Below are 21,673 nucleotides of genomic sequence, written 5' to 3'. Positions count from 1 at the left end.
CAGGATTTCCTTCTATTTCCTTAAGTTTGCTTATTTATAAATGATCCATTTTGGAAAAGACTCTTCTAGGAAAATTCAACATGGTTCCCAACTATGTGAGTGTGCATGTGCAGGCATTAGTTTCTGCAGCCAAGGAGCAACAATGACCTTGGTGGTTTCATCTGATACCTCCTCCTCCTCCGAAGAGTGATAAGAGAAAACCAGGCATTGCAACAACACACTCCACTTAAATACCTACACTGTCGGCACATCCACATTCTGGTATGTAAGTTCTAAATGTTTCTGTCATTCTTTCCCATTGGATTTCTTCTCTAGTTGTAGAGCTAGGACAGTTTTGTTTGGCACAGCTATCAGACATTGGGGGTCTACCCCATTGTTAGTCTCTTTTTCTCACCCGTGAAGAGGTGGAACACAGGCAGCTGGTTTGAGTGGATTAGGCTGGTGGAGTTCCAGGAAGTTGAGAACCAGTGATCGGAGTCTAGATTGTGCACCTCAGTGAACCAGCCATTGGACTGAGTCAGATAGTTGAGCACGCTAAGTTTGGCTGAGCAATGAGAAGAGGGCAGTTTTCTGGATTTTTCTTGAGAAGTGGGAAGGGACACTTTGAAAAAGGGATGACTTGAGGGTGGAGATGAGAGGCAGACCAGAGACATTTTCTCTGAGCACTGGACTTTTATAAGTTTTAGCTGGCCGAGATTGCACATTTAAAACAAAAAAGATTCAAATGATGATTTCGAACAATTTAGGACTACTATTTTTCATGAAAAACTTGGATGCAGAACAGGGGAAAGCTGAGGCTTTTAGCCTCTATTTCCCCAGTTCAATGCTCTTTCTGGTCACCCTGACTGCCCCTCTTATACTCAGGGGAAAGGGGGGGGCAAGATATGATATTTAAAGGTAATTTGAAAAGTGGTCCAACAGCCTATCCAATAGCTGCAGGCCTAGATTAAGCTTATGGGGAAGGCCACAGGCTGTGGTGGGTTGGTAGGCCCTAACGTAGACATCTAAAGGGTAGAGCTCTTTGATATCTTTTTTACTGGGGGAAGGGGCAAGAAAGCTCAGGCAGTTGCTGATACAGAGCCAGGAGAAACAGAGCAAATGGCAGCATGCCAGCTTGGCCCCTCCTGCAGGGCATTGGTGATTTTGTTCCCTTTCTGTGGCCTGGCTCAGTATTTTAAGTGGATGTCAGAATTAGCTGGGCTATAAGTAGACTCCAGCTAATTCTAAGACACTAAAAATGCACCAAAAGATTAGAAGCTCCACCAAGAACTAGGGCAGTTGGCAGAGTTGTATATGTTTGTGGGGTAATAGGGGAGGGGAGGGATTCCTGGGTTATCACAATAAATTAGAGGGTCACTTAGAGGTCGAGTTGTATTTTCAGTTCTTAAAAATATATATATGAATATATATGTACATCTTTATGTCTCTGTATATAATCTATACTGCAGCACAGCGGCAAAACATTTAGTTAAAAAATCCAGCGAGAATGCAGGCAAGCACTCCATGGAGACATGCAGGCTAGGATCAAGGCAAAAGGACAAGAGCCTGTATGGTTGCTATGAGGGGTGAGTTCCAAACAGTGGGCCCACCCAGCCACGAGAGCACCACCTGGACATGTGCAAAGATATACATGTACACATGGGAAAACACAAAGAATTTATGGGGAGAGGGGGGCGAAGCAGATGTAGAGGAAGAGAAGGGAAGAGAGAAGGGAACCAGGATGAGAAGGAAGGTTAGCAAGGAAGAGAAGGATAGAAAATGGGAGGGGAGGGGAAGGAAAGGGAGGGGAGAGGAAAGGAGAGAAGAGACTCATATCTACAAGGAAAGATTCACATGATGATTATAACAGAAAAGTGGATAAGCCTCCAGGACCTAGTTCTCATCTTCTTGAGCCAACTAGGAGTCATCTTTTGAAATTTCAAGTTGCAATTGGCAGGGATTGGAAGAGAAACACAACCAAGCCTGAATGCCCTGCCCCCTCTTCATCTTTCTGAGAGCTGGTTACTCATTCATTCCTTGGTGTTAACAGTTTCTCTGCTAGTGAAAGAAACCCATTCCAATACTTCCTAAAGAGATTCACTCCCATAAATTCTTATAGATCCCGGGCTAGTCATAAAGAGTCTATCCCCAATAAACATTGTAGTTGCTCAAGGTACACAATGAGAAGGAGAACTGAACAAGACAACTCGGAACAAGAATCTTTGGCCAACGAGAAAAATGTAACCCTCTAAGGAGATCTGATTAAGTCCAGGGAGAATATATTAGTATAAGGATTTGGAGGGTCTTTCTTGGTGGTGCTCATGTTTGTTCTGATATAATTGAGTTCAGTCTTTCTTGAGGTTTTGAGAGTGTTTAGTAGAATTCTGTGTTGAGAGTTCTCCTTCCAGCTTTCAGGAACTACAGCCGAGAACTTGAAGGTGTTGGAGGGTCATCACTTTTTTCTGCATTGTCACGATTTCTGCGACGCCAGAACCTGCCTTCAGAGCCAAAGAAAGCAAGGTATAGAAACAATGAAGTTAGTACTTTGCCAGATGCTTAAATGTGTGAAACACAGAGGGGGAAGAGTAGTAGCAGACAGATTAGTTTGTTCCTAGTGTAGCTACCATCTCTGACTCAAAGAGGAAGCCACTGGAGACCATGCAAACTGAATGCAAATAGGATTAATTCTTAGAACCCAATTATCTATGCAACTACTATGGACTCAATCTGAGTCTACAAAAATCCTTTCAAACACCAGAGATTTCCAAATGTCAACTTTTTAAGGAATCAAATCAGTTGGACCACACCCAAGAAAAATATAGTTAGATGCAAAAGATTTTTCTCTGGCATCCGAAAAATCCTTATTCACTAAAACTAAAACAGTCATCCTCTCACCATGTTTTCACATGCCTGCTAATGCTATATCTTTGAAGCGTCCATGTTACCTAAGCCTCAAATTTAGGAGAGATCATGCACATCAGAATTGGGACAACTGAAAATTCCAGTAGAGTCTTCTTTTACATCCCATTCCCATTTCTTTTCTTAATACTTTCCCATTTACAACACTTCAGACAAGTTACAGGGGAGAACGGTATAAAAAACAAAATTTATATAGTATGAGATTTGCATATCCAGGAACTCTCTTTAACAGGGAGAAGCGATTTTTGACAGGGCAATAAACCTGTCCCCATTATCTTAGGACTGGGTCAAGCAGTATGATACCTGTCTGATAGCAGTTTTCCTTTTGGCCATCCAGCCCACTCAGCACCATTCCTTCTCAGGCTCACCCTTTACCAGTCAGTATTCTATCATTCTCTAATTCACTTGGCATCACCTAATATTGGCTTCCTCCCGAAGTCTCACTTTCCAACACACCCATGAACATTTCTGAGGGTGCTCTTAAGTCTCTTAGAGGTATTCAAGCTGTTATTCATGTCCTCTATGCCTGTGAAATTGACTTACCAAGAAAAGCAGGGAATCGACGGCTTGATTTTGGTTTTTCTTCATCTTCATGTTTCTTCTTCCCCAACTTGGGGAATTTAACTTTCAACCTGCGACTTAGACTGCTAGTGTCAGAAGAGTGCTCCTGGGAAACCACAGCAAGAGTAAGGTCAAAATATTAGTTGATATTCTGAAACGGATTTAAGGGCTTTTTAAAGTGAGGGACAAGGATGGCTCCAGAAAGCAGGTGCATCTCCTCAGCCCAGGGAGGAGAGTTGCCCATATTCACTAGTCATATACCTTAATAAAGACAATGAGCTTCAGAAAGAGCCTGCTGTGTGCCATGTGCCTCTCTGGATATATCAGTAAATGCTCTTTACACAAGCCTCAAAACAACCTGGGAAAATAGCTACGATCATTCCTGCATTAGAAATTAAGCAAAGGCTCAGACTTAGGGGAAGGTTGTGCAAGTAGGGGTAGAGGAGGAGGAAGTGGAAACAAAGTTGTGTATTCTTTTAAGTGTGTTGAGAAAAAACAAAAAAAGCAAAGGCTCAGTGGTTTCTTACTCTTGTTCCTAGCAAAACGATCCTGAGGTTGATTTATTTTCAGGAAATCTAGCCAAACACATTACAAGAGGTTTGTGGGTAATTTTCCTTTCAGGATCAGTTATGCCTTCAGTCCCTTCCATCAGGAGAAGGGGCCGAGCCTATCTTCCCCCTTATCCTGTAATGACTCCCATTGTACCCTTTCTTCTCTAGTGCTGCTCCTGGCTGGATACCCTGGCCTTCTGAACTGCCTTTTATAAACAACTTCAAGAAAGAACACAGGACCTTACCCTCAGTTAGAGCCCTGAAAAGCCCAATAAACTATTGACCTTGGTCCTGCTCTCCCTCAGAAAAGTGGGTCTGATCTTCTATAATCAAGTTAAGGGTGTTTAGTGTGATCAACATCCCCTTGACCTATTTTCAATCTACTCCCTTTCTTCAGGGCTTTACTTCTCTGGAAATACTGGTGCTCAGAAAAGAGATTTTTTGTTCCAGGTGAGGAAGACTCACATGTAAATTGGGACCCCAGGGTATAGGCTGAATTTGTCTCATTTCTCTCAATATCCAGCTAGTTTGCTTAGCTCAGGAGTTTAATGGGAGATTTCTGAGGCAGGTAATGGAACGAAGAGTGAGAATTTGTGTTGCTTATTGTCTAACAGTATGCCTTCCTTCCCCAGAGGGCTACTGATAAAACCATGAAGACCCTGTAATGCAATGTAATCACCAGAGATTGGTAAACCTTTTAAGACAATGAGTGGTTCTCAACCTTCCTAATGCTGCGACACTTTAATACAGTTTCTCATGTTGTGCTGGCCCCCAACCATAAAATTATTTCAGTGCTATTTCATAATTGTAATTTTGCTACTGTTATTAATCATAATGTAAATATCTATGATTTTTAATGGTCTTTGGTGTCTTACCCTCAGGTAGAGAACCATTGTTTTAAGATGAATTTGCACATGATTTTCCTTCTGAAATGGTAACTTTGCCCCTGCACTATTCCAAAGATGCCTATATGACTCTCACATGCATACAACTGGCATTTGGAGTTATAAAATAGCTATGAGGAGGTAGTCAGGTATCCTAAGATTTGAAATGAATGTTTTTATGGTGGAAAGTTTTTGAGACAATCTCTGTCAGATCACAAAGAGACTATTTTACTTCAATGTAGGTGGCCATCTTTGGGATACTTGGTTTCTGAGTAAATATAAGAGTTTTCCAATCTTAGGAAAATACTCATAGACAGCATCTCTGCAACTATATTCTATCTATAACAATGTTTGATTTTCCTTTTATGCCACATACTGGCTGTGAGACACAATTGGGGGGGGTAACATCAGGAAGAGGAGGTGTTTGGAAGATTGGACTGCCATGACAGCCTAGGTATCAACTATTTACAACAGCTGTCTGCAAACCACCAGTGTGGCTATGCTAGTATGTACCAGATTTGGTTTAGTTCTGGCAGCAGACACTGAGCAGGGAGAGCTAGTAACCCAGAGAACAACGTGTTCTTCCTTATTCTTTCTTGCTTTAGAATGGACTTCTTTACGATTATTTTTCCATGGTCACCTACTTGCTCATTTTTGTTGTTTTGTTCTGTCCATTTATGGTGAAGAGGATGCTGCATTAATGCTAAAGCTAAAGGTTGCATTGGGCCTCTGTTACAACCATCCCATGTATGGACCCATATTATCAGACCTTAAAACAAGGGAAAATTCCCACTTCCCATGTTACGCACCTCTGGAAGAAGGATTTGACTCAACCAGCCAATTTCCAGAACACTTCTCAATTCCATATTCATGGCATCCAGTGCAGTTTGAAGTATGGCCTTATCGCCAGCATCTCTCAACTGACATAGACAGGGAGAACAGTCAGTGTACATTCCTTGCATTTTGCCTTAGACTTCACTCTGAGTCCATGCTAGTGACCTACAGACCATGCAGGTAACATACTGCAGCCCATTTTGGCCAAGAGACTATAAGGATGACAAACTGTAGCTCATTTGGCCTATAATTAGATTGTTAACTTCTCAAAAGTAATACTAGCTTTAGACAGTTCTCTTTTCAATAAGAAGATCCAGAAAATAGAATCTCTGAGCTCTCTTTGGATCTGGGCATGCTCAGTTCCACAAGTGAAGGTCTTTCTCCAGCATGAATTAACACCGTATTTTCTGCTTTAGCTTAATGCCTAAAACAAGGGTCCCACTCTTGACTTGCAGTTTCTGAAGCCACATCAGCATCCTCCTAAGTAAGAGCTATCATTAAGTTCTGAGCACACAGTGTATATCAGGTACTGTGGATACATAATTTCACTTACTCTCCCCAATAGCCTCACAGTACCTTACAAGGTAGGATTATTCTCACTTCCTAAGTGAGAAAGCATAATCAAAGAAGTTTAATGTTCAAGATTACATGGCTAATGTTTGGTGGATATCTCTGGGAGGTCTGCCATTTTCTGAAGGGAAATGGAGGAGGAGTGGATAGGGAATGGGGGGGAATGGGGAGGGACTAGGAGGAAAGGAAGAAAGAGGGGAAACTATGATCGAGACACAATATTTGAGAGAACACATGTATTTAAAAAAGATTACGGGGCTAAACAGAATCTGTCTAACTTAGTGGTCTCCCTTTTATACAATACAGTTCCACAAAGGGCATATAAAGTATGAAGATGATAGAGGGAATACATTGTAATTTAAAAGGTAGTTTGCAAATCAAAGTGAGAATTTTAGGGAAAGACTGCCTTAACTTTACCTTCCTGGTAGAGGGCCTGCCTCTCTAGGTTGTGCTATATCTTCTAGCTATGTGTTCTCCATGATTAAGAAACATGTTTGCAGATGGCTTGTCCTGTCTAAGTGGTTACTGCTGACCTCCCAGCATGCACAAGATAAACTCTGTGTGATACATGGGAGCCTTATAATAGATTCTTTTGAGGCCATCTCCAAGTTCCAAATCAGTGGTACAGGGAGACCATTCATATTCTAACAGGTATAATAATTTGGGTACGTGGAAGTAAATTGATGTATGTAGCCTTCAAGGGCTGAAGGCACACAGCAATCTAACCTGGACTCATCTCTCAAGTGTTCATCTCTACCATGCACTCTCCTTTTAGTTTGGCATGTCTGTGGTCTCTTTCTATTTATAGGATACTTAACTTCTGTAGCAATAGCTAGTGCTGGAAATATGTGGCAATTGAATGGACAAGGAGCGGGGTGGGAGGTTATGGTAAGTCAGAACATGACATAAGGAAAAAAATCACACTAACAAATAAATTATCCTTCTTTACAGCTTAAGACATTAGTACATCATGGCTCAGATGCATGTGAGAAACATATGCCAAATAAGGGAAGTGGGAATTAGTGAATAGGATTCACTGTAATTTTTTACAAAGCTATATCCCTGCTACAGTTTACATAAAATGTCCTCCCAAGGCCCAGACGGGTGCTATTGGGAGGAAGTGGAACATTTAAGAGGTCTAGCCCAATCAGAATATTCTGGTCACTGTGGCCATGCCTTTGAGAGGGACAGCAGGTCTTTAATCACACTCCTTTTCATTTCTAGCCATGATGTGAGCAACTTTAATCTACTACATGATTCTCACCATCATGTGCTGCCTTGTCATATGCTGAAAGCAAAGGAGCAAATCATTCATGCACCAAGCCCTCCAAAGCTGTGAGCCGCAACAGAGCTCTTTCAACTGATTGTCTTGGGTATTCATTACAGCAATGGAAACGTGATACAGCCTACCCCGCCAAAACTACTCTTTTTTTTTTTTTACTGACATTCTTTCTCATTAAGAAGAATAATCCCCCAAAGAAATATGACTTGTATCCATCTCATGTCTGTGACAGCCTTTCTGGAGATGCATGGTAATTCTTACGTGCTTCGTGCCTGCTAGCCTTGTTTTGATGTGTACACCATGTGTGGAGTCTCACAGGTCCTACGGGAAGGAAGCCTCCCTTCATGGTAGGATATATTCAAGTTGGGCTGTTGCCTAGCATGCCCCAATTTTCAAGCTATGAGCATCAAGAAAGCCTAAGAAGCAACAAGAGGCCAACTTCCCATATTTACTGATGACTGAACTGAGATGACAATTGAGTTCAGAATTCCAATTGAAATTGTCCAAAGCTGAAATACACTTGGCTTGGGGCCCAGATGATCGATGGAATGGTATGGTCTGAGTGCTTTAGCCATTCCACTTCTGAGGCAGTGTGGTAATTAGATATGTAAATGAAGAGGCAGTGGGCATTCTTACAATTTTATCTCAGAAGCCCTTCTTCAAATTAAACTTTAATTAGATCAAAAGTAAGCACAACACCTGCCTTGGGGACAAATCAAAGCTGGATTATTATAAGCAGTTGTGCCCATGCATGGACATTACATTATGAGAAGCATGCAATTAATGTCATCCTCAAAGTCATAGTTCACCCTCCCTAGTACTTTTAAAGTCCATATTTTGAGCCCGCAATTATGTACCTGATACTTCTAGGCACTTAAGCTACAATACTTTGTTATTTATACAAATCCTCTAAACAAACTGTAGAGGTGGGATACAATTCCTATCTTGGAGAGAAGAGAAATAATTGCAAAGAGGTGCAGTTACACAGTTAGTGTTGTGAGTTGTGTTCCTCTCAAAAGACATGTTAATGTCCTAACCCCCAGTCCTTTAGAATGTACCCTTATGTGAATTTATAGTCAATGCATTTGTAATTCACTGTTAATTTGAGGTCATACTAGATAGGGCAAGTCTTACTTCATTACTATCAATGGCCCTGGCAGAATATGGCCATATGAATACAGAGACATTGAAGATGGAAAAACAAGACGAGAGTGATTAATTATAAGATAAGGTTCAACAAAGATTGCCAGAAAAAAATTACCAGAAGCTTGGAAAAAGCAAAGCAAGTTTCCCCTAGGGTTTTCAGAGGGATCATAGACTGGCTGATAATTTGGATTTAAATGTTGGAGTTTCCAGAATGATGATATGGTAAGATTCTGTTAACTATTTGATACTTAGTCACGGCAGCGTTAGGGAGATAATACAGATGGTAGGTAGCTAATTTGTATCTGAGCTCAGAGCCCTCAAAACTTCCCTCTATTTCCTGTTACTTTCTCCATGGAGAAGGTGACATTTACAAACTTGAGAGAAGAGCCTCTCTGAGGAGCTCACTCTTTTCACATGTGGCTGTATCAAGTACAATAAGAACACTCGGCATCTAGTAGGCCTACTCTTGACCTTGGAGTCATTGACCAAAGAGAGAAAGACTTTCATCAAAAAATACAGTAGTCCTAATGGATTGGCATAACACATACAGTAACACATTTAGGTGACAAACACTGGATGACAGCAATCGTGACTGGAATCATCAGGCAAGCACCTGCTTACAATGATCACACGTCTCTAGTACCCTGGAACCAAACACAGAATGTGGCCATATTCAAAAGAGATGTTTTCCCTCCCATGCTCCAACCCCCTGAACTCACCAAGTTTTCATCCAGGAAAGCTTTGGTGTCATCGTAGAGCCCTTTAAGACTAAATGTAACATCTACTGCATCATTTCTGCTTAGAGTCTGAGAGGAGAAGAAAGGAGAAGAGTGGAAGGGAAAGGACAAGATAGAGGAGCTGGTTAGTAAGCATGCAGCTGGCTTCTCCATGGGAAGGTAGGGAACAGACTAGAGGACATTGCTGTAGGTGGAAAAGTAATATTAAAAATACAGCACAGCTGGCACAGCATGAACACCAATCAATCGACACCGGCTGTCAATGGTTAATGGGCAACAATATTGGTGTGCCGGGCAAAGAGGCACAAAACAGCTTAGCTTTCGGCATCATTGATTGCATACAGTGGGTAACAGGAAAATAGGAGATTTGCAAACCAGAGGGAAATTTGCAAATCAGACTTGTCCCTAGGTTAAAACTACCTTTCCCATGGTACATAGAAATAAGTCTAACCATACATATCTCTTCTTGAAACTCATGGCCTTTGGACCTCCTTCAACTAGGACCTGGCCTAAAATAAACTTAATTCACATTTGAACATATCCTGATCCTATTGTATTGATACCTATTAATGAAATTCTCTCTCCTCTCCCTCCCTCCTTCCCTCCCTCCCTCCCTCCCTCCCTCCCTCCCTCCCTCCCTCCCTCCCTCCTTCCTTCCCTCCCTCCATTTCCATCCCTTCCTCTTCTTCCTCCCTATCCTGTGTGTGAACCTTTGTGTCAATGTGTGCATGTATATATTTATGTATTTCAGGGATTATATCCAAGGCCATTCTTTGTCAAAAAGATACATCTCCAAATCTAAAGTTACATTTTAAAAGCAACACTCAAATCTTATGACAGTGAGTATTGGCATGGGATGGAACACTTAATGCTAAATGTCTGATCTGGACCTGTCAAGAGGGAAATAAAAGCATCTTGGACCTCTGGTTTCAATGACAGGTATAACCTTATACAATTATACAGGGAGTTGACTGGATGAGGGGGGTCAAAGATTATGTTTCTTTCCACTCATTAACTGGTTCACTCTGAGGCCAATGTGGTGGCTAGCTACCTGCTTCTCAGGATGATGAATTCTGTCATGGCATTTCCCCAGCAGCCACATTGGCCTTGTAACAACCTAAGAAATGCCTGCATTCCTATCCATTCGATTTTACTTCACTTTTCTATTTTTGTGTAGTTATATGTGTGTAAATGTGCATATACATGTGTGTATATATATATAGTGTGTGTGTGTGTGTGTGTGTGTGTGTGTTCCTGTAAAGGCCAGAGATGAGTGTGAGATGTCTTTCTTAATTGCTGTCCACCTTACATTTTTGAGACAGGGTCTGTCATTGGACCTGGAAATCACTGATTTGGCTAGACTGGCTGACTAGAGAGCCTCTGAGATCCTTCTGTGTCTGCCTTCAGTCATTGGGATGAAGATACATATTGCCATGCCTGACATGTTAATGCAGATGCTTGGGGTATAAATTCAGTTAGTAACCTATGCTTGCACGGCAAACACTTTACCTAGGAATCCATGACCCCAACCACTTATCTACTCTACCCATCAGTTTTCTACCCTAACACTTGCATATATTTCCCATTCAATTTTTGTTTCCCTTTCCTTTCAACCCCCTTTCTCTTAAAGTTTGGCTCCTTAATTTCATTTGCTTATTTCTCTCCTTACCTCAATGGGAGTACAGGAAGCTGCACCTGCCTCATCATTGTCCTGGCTATAGAACACATCATTCAGTATGTTAGCACTGGCATTCACAGAATCCATGAGGACAGACACATGCTGGTGGACCTTGCTCAGGTCATTAAGTCTGTAATAAAGCAAAACCAGATGAGTTTGTTGGTATGGATTTATAGTGTGAGGAGCTGGCAGATTAGGATAAGAATTGAAACAAAAACCCTGGGTACTGGATTTGAACTCTATTCCCTCTTGCTATTTCTGTTCTCACTAGGTATCCAGTGAAGAAAATGCTAGAAAATGTTTCTATTCTTCTTTAAGTATTCACCTTTGTTCATGTTTTTTTTAAACTTTGATTTAGATACTAGGAGATTGAATATAGTGAGAAATTAAAATAGAGGAGCATAGCTGACTCTTGCTGAAACTTTGAGGTCTTTCTAATAGTTAAGAGCAAGCAAAATGTTTAATTAATTCATTAATTTTTGTGTATTTGCACATACATGCCAGGGTGTGTGTGTGTGTGTGTGTGTGTGTGTGTGTGTGTGTGTGTGTGTGTGCGTGCGTGTGCGCGTGTGCGTGCGTGTGTGCATGCTTGCACATGTGTTAGTGTGGGCACACACACATGCATGTCAGAGGACAAGTTGCAGGGAGTTGATTTTCTCCTTCTACCATGTGGGGTCCTAAGGATCAAACTTAGATGGCCAGTCTTGATGACAAGCACCTTCACTTCATGAACCATTTTTTGGGCCAAGAATAAATTCTTACTCCTACTGGGTCTTAAAAGCAAAGAGAAATGAAAATTCACCTCTGGCTCTAATGGGGAGTGTGAAGACTAGCTTATTGTTAAACACAAAGAATCCTTCTTGCATGGACTGTCAGGGCCCTAATTTTAAAGCTTCAGAAAGTGAGATTACTTTCTGAAGCTAAGCTCCTCAGGAGTCAACAGACATCAACTGACTGTCTCTCCCTATCCATTTTTGGGTTTCCTAGTCCTGTTGACGTCCAGTCCTCTTACCTGCTAATGAGGTTTTCTGCATGCCGAGCCAAGTGCTGCATCTGGGCATACTCCCCATCAGAGAGGCTATCTTGAAATTCCTGGTAGTCCAAATGGGGTGGTGGGACAGACTGGATTTCAGTATGCTTACATTCCCACGTTTTCATTGAGTTCTCAAAGTCCTAGAGATGAAGACAACGGCAAATTGTAATGATTGTTGTAGCTATGAGGACATGTGGCAGATTTGTCTATGAGTGTGGCATTTTGCAGGTAATTAATATGGGGCATAGGTAGGAAAGGGGAGTGAATACATCCCTATCCATTCCCTTATGTCCCTATTTATATATCTTCCAGTCTTTTTAGTCAATGTATCTTCTGTATAAGGTAGTTTAGTTTTTATTATCAGTACACTGGCTTGTAAGACATGAGGACATGGTGATGGATAAGACAGAGGAATACCTTTTGTGCTCTATTCTTTTTCAAATGTATATATTATGTTGTGATGGGATTTAGATGCAGACATACAAAACTTATTTTTCAATCCGGCTTTTTCATGTCCTGCTTGTGTGGCTATTAATAAGTTATTTAAGCTCTCAATATGGAAATAAGTTTCTCTTCAATAGAGGGTTCTTGAAAGAACCTATGATGTCATGCAATAGATACAATGTGCCCAGAACAATGTTGGAATTTTACTAGGAGGGCATTCCCTCCATTTCTATTGATATTATTATGTTCACAATTCAAAAGATAGTCTCCAAGTCTTGAACAAATGATCAATAATGACATCTTTGCCATCATTGTAGCTTTTTATTTAGCTGAAATGGGTGACATCTGTAAATGCAATATGTTACAGAATCTTATGGAGTCCAAAGAGAACATATTCAATGCAGGAAATGTTGTTGGAAGAGTATATTTCTCCACCACCAAAGGTCTTTAGTTTTCTGTGCAGTGTAGGATGGAGGACAACCTTGTTGAAAGGGAAACAGAGTCTTGCAACTGTCTTTTTATATATTAAAAATGTCTTGAGGATCTTGTTTACAAGTGTAAGCTCTTAGGAACCACCCCTTTCCATTCAGTTCAGCAAGTTTGTTGTGAGACCTAGGAGTATGTATTTCTAACCATCATTCAAGGTGCCTGATGCAAGAGGTAAGCAGAGCTCCCTTTAGGGAATTCTTCTTGACCAGAAATGTGATAGCTATGCATAAGGCAATGTAGGAGCTCAAGTAGAACTTTTCTCTTACCCGATCTCTCATCAACATCTGGGCAGAATTCTTGTATTTAATCTTGATAAGGCCTGGTTTCTGAATCCAAGCTTCCCCATCCACCTGCACAGGGATACCTTCTTCACCATCAATAGTTATCACCACCTCATGGCACTATCAGAAAATGAGAGAGAGGAAAAAAAGGAAAAAATGAGGAAAGTACTGTGGGTTAATCTGGCATTGGGTCACAGTGTGAATGTGTATTAGAAGAGGCCCTGGCAGAAGATATGCATCAGATCATCCCAGGGAGAAGGAGCATATAATACCTTCAAACTTTTTGGATTTAACATCACTCACCACCTTACTGCCTAACAGATTGCCTACTTCCACTACCCAGGATCTCCTACAATCAGGCAATTGCTAGGATTACCTTGTATCCTTGGATAGAATCTAGAACTCTTATCCAATCTTTGTATTCATCCAACCCTTGCTTACCTGGGCAATTCGATGATGTTGCAGGTTCATGAGACGAGACATGGCCATCTGCACAGAACCAAAGATTGCCACTACCTCTAGCTTCCCATCATCCATTGCAGGGGCATCATATTCCTAAGAATGAAGAATAATGTCACAGTTCTCCCAAGAATCCATATTTATCTCTAATAAATAAACATGTCTTGAGGACTACTGGTTACATATTTTTCTAGCATATGAGGAAGTGAGAAAACTATGCTAAAATTAGGTAAGGAAGCCAATCTTATAAAAGAGAATCATGCTTGCAATTACATTTGAGCTCCTTTGGAGATGACAAATCAGCCAATTTCTTCCCTGTCCAGTGTAGCACTATGAACCCCAAAGACATTTCTATCAGTTTCATGGACTTCTTAGATAAACTCAGAGCAGAGTGCTCATGGCTAGTTTTCCAGGAGATGTTTTTACTGACATACTGTCTTGGGATGAAGAACATGGCCTCCTGGGGTAATCTTCTGAATGTCTTTCAGGCCCAGTAACAGAAGTCAAAACCCGGGTATCACGTGGCATAATTCTGAGGTTCTTATTTGATTCTTGTGCTCTAGAATGGCAACTTTTTAAAAGGCTGAACCTACAGATACTGTTAATGAGGATTCAAGCCTATCTCATCTTTTCCCCACTGTCTACTTTCCATTCCAGCTAGCCTCACAATCCTTTCTGAGATAATTTAGGAAAGCCATGCCTCTTTCCCACCACATTCCTCATTCCACACTCACTGCGGTTGCTCTGTTGCTTCCCCAGAAGTTGACACCTCCAGCATAGCTGTTAATGTTGAGCACTACAATGCCTTGAAGGTTTGGCAAGGAGATGACTTCTCCATCACACTGAAAGAAAAGAGTAGCTCTTATTGCTTGGCTTTTCAGATACCAGCACAAGGATCTTTTAAAGAGATGAGGAGGGGCTTGGTCTTCTCCTCACACTATCATTTTCTTATAGAAATAGAAATAAAACTTCATGCTGCTGGGCATTGGTGGCACATGCCTTTAATCCCAGCACTTGGGAGGCAGAGATAGGCAGATTTCTGTGAGTTCGAGACCAGCCTGGTCTACAAGAACTAGTTTCCAGGACAGCCTCCAAAGCCACAGAGAAAGCCTGTCTCGAACTCCCCCCGCAAAAAAAGGCCCCAAAACATCATGCCTTGTCCCCATGGCTGTGAGCAAGACTCCCAGAGTTAAATTTGAGAAGAACCAAGGACACAGTGGAAAGGTGATTTCTGAGGGCACAATATTTCCTTTCACCATGCCCAGAAAACATATCCTTTTCTACTAACCTCCAGGTGTATCCGCTCTTCCAGCTTCCTATAGGAGCGCTGCAGCAGTTCCTTGCTTCCCAGGAGACCATACCATAGTTTGTTCTTAAGGCGGCTACTACAGAAAGAGAGGTAGAAAAAGATAGCCAGAAGGTGAATGATATAGTGGTAAGTGGGTAGGGAAAGACAAGAAGGAGAAAACATCTTATTTTCAAGTTTTTTGTTTTGTTTTTAATATTATACTTTAAATTTGCTTTTAATATTATATTTTAAATTTATTCTTTGAGAAATTCCAATTGTATTCATCCCTTATTTACCTGCCCAACCTATTCTTCTGGGATACACTTAAATTTTCTTATCCTCCCTGGTAAGTTGCTCAAGTTCCACTATTTGGACTCAGTGTGTTATTAGAAATTAGCCAGGTGTGGTGACGTGCACCTTAAATCCCAGCACTTGGGAGGCAGAGGCAGGTGGATCTCTGTGAGTTTGAGGCCAGCCTGGCCTACAAATAGGAGTTCCAGGATGCGCCAGAGTTGTTACATAGAGAAACCTTGTCTCAAAAAACAAAAACAAACAAATAAAATATCTATATCTATATATAACTATTTTTATTTTCAATGATGATATCTTAACATCTAGTCTTGGTCATTGTGTCTCTTCATACAATAGAAGAGTGACTAAAGATGCAAAAAGGTGAATCTCAAGCATTAGCTTGCACCATACACACACACACACACACACAAAAAAAAAACCCAACCAAACAAACAAACAAACAAAAATTCCAAGTACATCACAGACTTAAATTTAGGAACCAAAAGCAATAAAATTTTGGAAGAAAACAACATTTTCAGAGTTTGAGTTAGATTAGTATGACACCAGAGACATAGTCCATAAAGAAAAATAAATAGGCCTTGTAAATTCAATTTTTTTATACTAAAAAACATCCCTCTAAGGAAATGAAAAGACACTAATAAACTCAGAGAAACTTTATGAATCTCATATCTGGTAACATACTTTGCCCTCATCCCAGGTCTTTTCTGAGAAAGAGACTCTAGTAGCAGTAGCAGGGGTGGGGTGGCCCTCATAAAATATTTATTTATCTGTCTGTCTATCTATCTATCTATCTATCTATCTATCTATCTATCTATCTATCTATTTATATGGGGGTTCAAGACAGGATTTCTCTGTAGCTTTGTAGACCAGGCTGGCCTTGAACTCACAGAGGCTGGCCTCTGCCTCCCATGTTCTGGGATTAAAGGTGTGTGCCACCACCTTCCGGATTATTTATCTATTTTACATTCTGACTAGTTTCTTCTCCCTCCCCTCTTCCCAGTAGCCCCAATACACACATACCCCAGCAACCATTCCTCTTCCGTTGCCATTTGGAAAATGGCAGGCCATCCATGGATATCAGCCAGCTATGGTATATCAAGTTGCAGTGAGACTAGACACCTCTTCTTGTATTAAGGCTGAGCAAGGCAACCCAGTATGAGGAATAGGGTCCCAAAAGCCAGTAAAAGACTCAGAGACAGCCCCTGCTCCCACTGCTAGGAGTCCCACAAAAAGGTCAAGCTATAGAAATGTCACATATATGCAGAGGGCTTAGGTCAGTCCCACATAGGCCTGGGGTGGTCCCTTTAACTCACACTTTTAATTTTAAGAACTCTGAAGCTGCCTTAAGGTATATCTGTAGGATAAAACTACCAGAAGGTGCCAGGCGGGCCAATACTAATAAATGGGTCCAGAGGACCCAATCTGAAACACCAAGAAACAACGAAGTAAGTTGGATACTTTGTAGCCTTGTCAAGCAAAAACTGATTTGGAGCACCTACTAGGACCCAGTTAATCTCTTAGAAACAATACAAAGTTCAAAGCAATCTGTTCTCAACAGCAGTAACAGATGTAACTCTATTTAAAAAGAAATCTACACGGGTGAACCATGGAATGGAAGCATGAATGTTATGATGGCAGGTTGATTATCACAGAGCAACCCAACTTTCGGGGGACACTGTCCCCACTAGGCTAGTGTTGAGACCAATGCATTTTATTTCCCAAGGATCTTGGTCTTTCCATTGCTTGTCTGATGTATGAATACATATATGTGTATTATGATTATGTGTATTTATAGAGAGAGCTGAGCCTCTGCTACTTACTTGTATTGTTCTGGGTGTTCTTCTCTTCTGGTATTGAACTCCAGAGAAATTTTTGCATCTAGTCCAATTCCAAAGTAGTTGTTCATGACACACTTTTCCTTCAAGCGTCTGAAATTAGACAGGGAAAAAAGCAGACACTAAAGCAGGAAAGAAATACTAGTGTCATGGTATCAGACTTCATCTTATTGATGAAAAATCACCAAGGGAAGGCCTCCTCCACTGGGTACAAGCCATATGGTTCGTGAAAGGTATATATAGATTGTTTTTGTACCCAAGAGTAACTTGTTCTAACAGAAAATGTCCAGACATTCTGGAAGCTTTAGAGAGATTGTGGCTCATATTAAAGAAGCCAAATTTGTAACATTAGTTATATTTGTAGGCCTCAAATATGTATCCTGTTTCTCCAAATAGAGTAAAACAGTCATAGGCTATCCCCATAACTAATTTTTGAGTATCTTAGTTGCAAATATATTTTGATTATTTAAGTCTATATTATTATTCTCAGTGATGTCTGACTCCTTCGTGGCACTTTCACACCAGAAAACAAAGGTATACACATTTCACATTTGAGAGGAAAGTCTGGTAAAAGAGGGTACAACAACAGTGAAACAAACAATTTTTAGTTTCCTATATTCATCTAGGGTGTCAACATTAATGCTAGAGCATTGTAGAATCAATTCACACTATCCCATGTAAACTGTGCATACTCATTCCCAATTTTGCACTCAAAGAAATCTCAGTTGCTTGGAGTAAGCTACCATGGAAGGCTTACACTAGGGATAAATGAGGCACTCCTTTTACACGGTTGTATTAAAAATTTGCCAGTGCACTGCTTATCACAATTCATGAGGCAGACCCATGAGCCCTCAGAAATGAGTGGTGGAGTGAAGGATGTGGAGGGCTGTTTGAAGGAAACCCAAACAGAATTGTTTTTTAAAACTATTTAAGAAACATTTGCTGGGTTGTTTCCTTCTTTTGAGAAACTGAAAAGAGTATAGTTTGACTGTTCAAGCATAGGGAGATTTAAATTAATCTCTAAACTTACATCAATTTTACCTTCCTTGACTACAGTGAGAAATTGGAGTTTCTCTAATATCCCACCCAAATGATCTAAGAGAACTCAAGATAACTTAGTGTTGTAGAACTTGGCTGCTGGGTTATGTTAGAGAAGTAGGACTGGTGGAGTAAGTGTCCTTGGATTTCCTATGCAGTTCCATTTATTTATTTGTTTTGGGGGGTCTTCAACCATTTTCAATTAAAGGCAACACTGAGATAATAAGTCCTGTGACATAATAATTAACATTTATTATGTGTTTATGATAGTAACTGCTGATGTACATGGCACTTAACTATGAGTATGAAATAACACAGCTCAATGCAAGTACTTTTCACATCTAAACTCAACAACTATAACAAGCGTATGTGCAAAGTCTAGTAATTATCTTCACTCCATTTGAAAAAAAAACAGGGTTTACAGTGGTTAAGCGCCTGGGTAGGTCACACAATTAGTTAAGTAGAATCAGATTTTGGCTCTGGATATGGTGAGACTGTGTTACCAACCAGAGAGACAGAAAAGCTATTAAAAGGTCATACGCTTGCATACTTACATCGTTTCCGGCGTATAATATAAGTGTTCTAAGTTAAGGTTATCTAGGTCTTCACTTTTGAGAGACGGTATAGAAGATAAGGTGTCATAATAAGAACCTAAACAGGAAAAAATATCACTTTGGAGTCAGATGCAAACCGAAGGTCTTTCTCCCACTTATAATTAGCCCCATTTTCCCAGGTGGATTAGGGTCAAGATCAATGGCTTTTGTCTAAATAAACATCAGGGTTCTCATGCCACAGAGGCCTCCTTAGATCCTTTTAGATGGGGAGGGACTTTCACTGAGAAGAGGGTAAAGTTGAGGTGCTTGCTGACTGGCAGTGAAAACAAATTCAAATCATGGCTCTCATCAGAGCGGTATTTTCCAAATGTCTAACATAGTCATTGCTTTGGACACTGTTATGACATAGTGTGGTGTTTCTGTAAAAGAGTGAGGACTTTCCAGTATAGAGTGGGGTCATGTCTAAAGGCAGATGCATGAAAACATATGTATTCCCCGGAAACTAGGTGGCAGTGATGAAGGCTAGAATGGGAGAACAATGATCCTTACGGTGTCTTGGGCTCATCTGAGTAAAGTCCTCTGAGTCATCTTCTCCCAGGAAGAAAGCTGATGAGAAGTTCTTAACTGATAAGGACTGTCTGCTTTCTTCATCCAGAACTACAGAGAAAAAGTGGAAGGAAGAAAGGAAGTAGAGAAGGATATTAGTCACATTTATGGAACAGTTTCTGAGCATTTATATGTAGGTAGACAGACTCCTCCCCTGTTTTCCTTCATGATACCTCTTCTGCTCCCACACTTTTTATAGTGTCATTCTGTTTTCATCATTACTCTTTTTCTGTCACCCACACAGCAATACAATTGTGAGTAAATGCTTGGGAAGGGTAATAGGAATACCTGGGTGGAAATCACTATTCCCTTCTACCTCCATTTTTTTAGTACATATGCTCACATGACATTTGTTCAGACTTGAACCTCTAGGACTATGCTACACATGTGTTCATATGCATATGTGAAATGTCTGGATGCATGGTGTGTGTGTGTGTGTGTGTGTGTGTGTGTGTGTGTGTGTGTGCAGGTACTTGCATGTCACAACATACATGTGGAAGTCAGAAGACAACCTCATAATCAGTTGTAATTTTCCACCTTGCTTGATATAAGATATCTCTTGTTTATTGCTATATATACTGCAGGGTCTTAGCCCAAAGGAGGAAAGATAAGTGCACTGTTCGCCTTTTCCCCAGCCTCCTAGGATCCTGGAGACAATCAGATGCAGCAGGGAGTCTAGTCAAGCAGGAACTCCTTTATTATCTCACAGCAAGCATCTTTTAAAGTAAAAAACCACAGAGTGGGAAGAGAGCCAGGCAATGGTTTTAAAGGTCAGCCTATCATGCACCTAGGTGCCCTATGCTTTACCTAGTGATCACCTAGCTGTTCATGCAGTGACCTCATCTGGTTCAATCTTGGCAACCAAACACCCTTTTTGTAAACATCTCAGGACTCGTCCTCCTGACTTCCCCTTGATACCATCTTTAACTGGCTTGTGTGCCCTTCAATACACCAGGTTAGCCCACAAGCTTCCAGTGATTCTCCTGTCTCTTCCTCCCATTTCCCCATACAGGCATGCTGAGTTTACAGATGTGCCTTTTACCACACCCTGCTTTTACATGGGCTCTGGGGATTCAAACTCATGTTGCTAGCTGTGTGCAGTGAGTATATTGTATACTGAGCTATTTATCTCCCTGGCCCATTACTCTTCATTCAAATATCTCACCCTACTACCCAGGACATTTGAGATGTTACTTTTTTATAAGTCCATATGTTGTACAGCTCATGTGTTCAGCTTGTGCCAAAGCTCGTATGTTCACTCACTACCTTACTGCCAAGTCTTTATTTATCCCATGATCACAAACTGCAACTTTTAAACTTAACATGTATTGAGGGAACATCCTAAAGACAGATTGTGATACAGCTATGGCCAAGTCAATTTAATTTGATATTCATTACTACAGAAATAGAGACAAAATGATTGTTTAATTCCCAAAAACTAACTATAGAAACAGAGATTATTTAATTATTCCACAGCATAAAAGGGAGATGTCTATTGTCAGAAACATGACTAAGGTTTCTCCTAAAGGTACCAAGGCAGGGGAAGGTGCCACAGATAACCACCAAAGGATAGCAGGTAAGAATTCCATGTTACATGGGACTTCTGCTCAATTCTAATAGTTCAGTTAGAACACACTTTATCTCACAGCGTCTTTTGAATTCATTTTTTCAAAGGAGCATTATAGAGATGAAGTGGTCATCAAAAATGTTATATGAAGAAGTCACAGAAGTTTAGAACTTCAAACTAAGCTGCAAGTCTGGAGACTGTCAAAAATTCTGGGCAATGGCAATCACTGGCAAGTCAGCAAGACTGACTACTGGTGTGCAAGGCACGCAAAGATGAACACCATTTTCTTTCCAAATAGCCACAGGCTGCTGATCATCCTTGGTTGGTGAAATGACAGGAGAAGACGGAAAAATTTCCATGACAAGAAGTGAGGGCTGACAGAGCTTTCAGTGGTGTCACCTACATCACGTGTAGCCATTTAGGATGAGTGCCAGTTCCCAAAATAGACAAGTATAGGAACTGAGGGCCAGGAGAGCAGAAGTCAAAATGACAGTGTATCTGTACTGAGGCTTTGCAAATCAACAGTCAGAGGACTGATTTGGAAGACAACCTAAACACAGAATTGAGTCAAGTGTTGTCGGGGGAAGGGGGGCAGATTGCAAACCCAGACTAAGGGAGATCATTAA

The 21,673-nt window shown here is 40.8% G+C and overlaps 1 protein-coding gene across 1 annotated transcript in view; it reads right to left on the bottom strand.

Moving 5' to 3' along the window:
* Positions 1–2,397: 2,397 nt before the first annotated feature.
* Positions 2,398–21,673, bottom strand: part of Dgkk (diacylglycerol kinase kappa) — a 120,824-nt gene continuing 101,548 nt past the window's right edge. The window contains exons 16-28 of the mRNA XM_027433118.2: positions 19,424–19,531; positions 18,875–18,971; positions 17,268–17,375; positions 15,136–15,232; positions 14,582–14,689; positions 13,830–13,943; positions 13,374–13,508; positions 12,154–12,314; positions 11,133–11,271; positions 9,446–9,532; positions 5,704–5,814; positions 3,442–3,565; positions 2,398–2,477 (exon numbers count right to left, since the gene is read on the bottom strand). Coding sequence (XP_027288919.1) covers positions 2,398–2,477; positions 3,442–3,565; positions 5,704–5,814; positions 9,446–9,532; positions 11,133–11,271; positions 12,154–12,314; positions 13,374–13,508; positions 13,830–13,943; positions 14,582–14,689; positions 15,136–15,232; positions 17,268–17,375; positions 18,875–18,971; positions 19,424–19,531 — 1,469 coding nt within the window. The remainder of the gene's footprint in view (positions 2,478–3,441; positions 3,566–5,703; positions 5,815–9,445; positions 9,533–11,132; positions 11,272–12,153; positions 12,315–13,373; positions 13,509–13,829; positions 13,944–14,581; positions 14,690–15,135; positions 15,233–17,267; positions 17,376–18,874; positions 18,972–19,423; positions 19,532–21,673) is intronic.

Source organism: Cricetulus griseus, chromosome X (assembly GCF_003668045.3).
Source record: "Cricetulus griseus strain 17A/GY chromosome X, alternate assembly CriGri-PICRH-1.0, whole genome shotgun sequence".
Taxonomy (NCBI): domain Eukaryota; kingdom Metazoa; phylum Chordata; class Mammalia; order Rodentia; family Cricetidae; genus Cricetulus; species Cricetulus griseus.
Note: the sequence above shows the minus strand (reverse complement) of the source record. Positions and strands in the feature narration are given on the sequence as shown.